Source organism: Palaemon carinicauda, chromosome 41 (genome assembly GCF_036898095.1).
Source record: "Palaemon carinicauda isolate YSFRI2023 chromosome 41, ASM3689809v2, whole genome shotgun sequence".
Taxonomy (NCBI): Eukaryota; Metazoa; Arthropoda; class Malacostraca; order Decapoda; family Palaemonidae; genus Palaemon; species Palaemon carinicauda.
In genome coordinates, this window is record NC_090765.1 from 32,752,567 (window position 1) to 32,755,517 (window position 2,951).

The 2,951-nt window shown below is 38.8% G+C and overlaps 1 protein-coding gene across 1 annotated transcript in view; it reads left to right on the forward strand.

Moving 5' to 3' along the window:
* Nucleotides 1-52, forward strand: part of LOC137632389 (keratin, type II cytoskeletal 1-like) — a 34,067-nt gene extending 34,015 nt beyond the window's left edge. Inside the window, exon 4 of the mRNA XM_068364323.1 lies at nucleotides 1-52. This exon is cut by the window's left edge and continues 466 nt beyond it. Within this exon, the coding sequence (XP_068220424.1) occupies nucleotides 1-52 (52 nt within the window).
* The last annotated feature ends 2,899 nt before the right edge of the window (nucleotides 53-2,951 follow it).

Here is a 2,951-nt window from a genome sequence, read left to right on the forward strand (position 1 = left end):
CAAAAATAAGGTTCATAACGAACGAACTGAGGAAAATATCCAAAATAATTAAGTCGTCTGAAACTAGACAGAAAAAAAATAAAAAAAAACAAAAAATAAAATAAAATAAAAAATACAAAAAAAAACATTAAAAATAATAAACCCCCCAAAATTTAAAAATAAAAAAAAAATGATTTTTTAGATTCGGAATATTTTTAATTTTTTTAGCAAAAGGAATATATTTTTTTTATTTTATTTTGTGAAAGGAATATTATTTTATATTTTGTAAGAGGAATATATTTTTATGTTATTTTGTGGAAGGAATATTATTTTTTATTTCATAGCGACGTCGCATATTTTGTAAAAGAAATATACCGGTATTTTTATTTTTGTGAAAGGAATATTATTTTTAAATCATTCCTTTTTTAGGTTTAAGGATGCCAGGCTTAACTGCCTAGGCTTATGATGAATGGCTTAACTGCCTGGCATATTTTTTTTTTTTTTTTAGGTTTAAGGATGCCAGGCTTAAATCCCTAAGCTAATGATGCTTGTCTAAACTGCCTGGCATATTTTTTTTTTTAGGTTTAAGGATGCCAGGTTTAACTGCCTAGCCTAATGATGCTTCGCTTACCTGCAGGGCATATTGATGCTTGGCTTAACTGCTTGACAAAATTATGCTTGGCTTAACTGCCTGGCCTGGAGATTTCTGGCCTAACTGGTTTAATGAGGCTTGGCTTAACTGACTGGCGAAATGATGCTTGGCTTAACTGCAAGACCTAATGATGCTTGGCTTATCTGCCTGGCCTTATGATGCTTGGCTTAACTGCCTGGCCTATGAGGCTTGGCTTAACTGCCTGGCCTATGAGGCTTGACTTACCTGCCTGGCCTAAGAATGTTTGGCTTAAATACCTGACCTAATGAGGCTTGGCTTAACTGCCTGGCCTAATAATGCTTGGCTTAACTCCCTGACCTAATAATGCTTGGCTTAACTCCCTGATCTAATAATGCTTGGCTTAACTGTTTGGCCTAATGATGCTTGGCTTAACTGTCTGGCCTAATGATGCTTGGCTTAACTGTCTGGCCTAATAATGCTTGGCTTAACTGCCTGACCTAATGATGCTTGGCTTAACTGCCTGGCCTAATGATGCTTGGCTTAACTGCCTGGTCTAATAATGCTTGGCTTAACTGCCTGGCCTAAGAATGCTTGGCTTAACTGCCTGGCTTGAATGTCTGGCCTAATAATGATTGATTTAAATGTCTGACCTAATAATGATTGGCTTAAATGCCTGGCCTAATGGTGCTTGGCTTAACTGCCTTTGCTAAAGTTGTTTGGCTCAACTGACAGGGCTAAGGCTGTTTGGCTTAACTACTTTGTCTGAGGGCGTATGGCTTAACTGCCTGGCCTAAGGGTGTTGGCTGACCTGCCCTATCTAGGAAGGTTTGGCTTAACTACCTGGTCTATGTGTGGCTGAACTGTCCGGAAAAAAACCGAAACGCTTAACTAGCTGGCCAAAGAAGAAGGGCCTAGGTGACTGGACTAAAAATGTCTGGCATGAACGCGTGGACTAGGGATGTTTGGCTTACCTGATTTGTATAGGGGTGCGAGGCTTAACTGTCTGGGTTAAGGTTGTATGGCTTAAATGCCTTGCCTTAGGAACTATGGCTTAGAGGCCATGCCTAAGGAAGTTTTGCGAAACTGCCTCAGCTAAGAATGTTTGGCTTAACTGACTGGCCTAAGAATGTTTGGCTTAACTATCTGGGCTAAGGAGGGATGGCTTCACTACCTGGCATAGAGATGCTTGTCTTAACTGCCTGGCCTGATAATGCTTGAGTTAACATGATTGCATAAAAATGCTTGCCTTGGATACCTGGCATAAAGAAGCTTGCCTTAAATGCCTGGCATAAGGATGCTTGCCTTAAATATCTGGCACAATTATGCTTGCCTTTGCCAAGCCTAATCATGTTTGGCATAACTGCAGAGCCTAATAATGAATGGCTTAAATGCCTGGCCTTAAAATAAATGGCTTAAATGCCTGGCCTTAAAATAAATGGCTTAAATGCCTGGCCTTATAATGAATGGCCTGAAAGCCTAGTCTTAGTATGAATTGTTTAAATGCCTGACCTTATAAGGATTGGCTTAAAAGCCTAGCCTTATGAAGAAAGGCTTAAATGCCCTGCCTTATAATGATTGGCTGAAATGATTGGCCTTAGTATGAATGGCTTAAATGCCTAGCCTCATAATGAAAGGCTTAAATGGCTGGTCTAAAGATGAATGGCTTAAATGCCTAAACTTATAATGATTGGCTGAAATGATTGGCCTTAATATGAATGGCTTAAATGCCTAGCCGTATAATGAAAGGCTTAAATGCCTAGCCATATAATGATTGGCTGAAATGATTGGCCTTAGTATAAATGGCTTAAATTCCTAGCCTCATAATGAAAGGCTTAAATGGCTGGTCTAAAGATGAATGGCTGAAATGCCTAGCCTTATAATGATTGGCTGATATGATTGGCCTTAGTATGAATGGCTTAAATGCCTAGCCTTATAATGAAAGGCTTGAATGGCTGGTTCAAAGATGAATGGCTTAAATGCCTAGCCTTATAATGATTGGCCATAGTATGAATGGCTTAAATGCCTAGCCTCATATTGAAAGGCTTAAATGGCTGGTCTAAATATGAATGGCTTAAATGCCTAGCCTTAAAATGATTGATTGGCTGAAATGATTGGCCTTAGAATGAAAGGCTTAAATGCCTAGCCTTATAATGAAAGGATTAAATGGCTGGTCTAAAGATGAATGGCTTAAATGCCTAGCCTTATAATGATTGGCCTTAGTATGAATGGCTTAAATGCCTAGCCTCATATTGAAAGGCTTAAATGGCTGGTCTAAAGACGAATGGCTTAAATGGCTGGTCTAAAGATGAATGGCTTAAATGCCTAGCCTTATAATAATTGGCTGAAATGATTGGCCTTA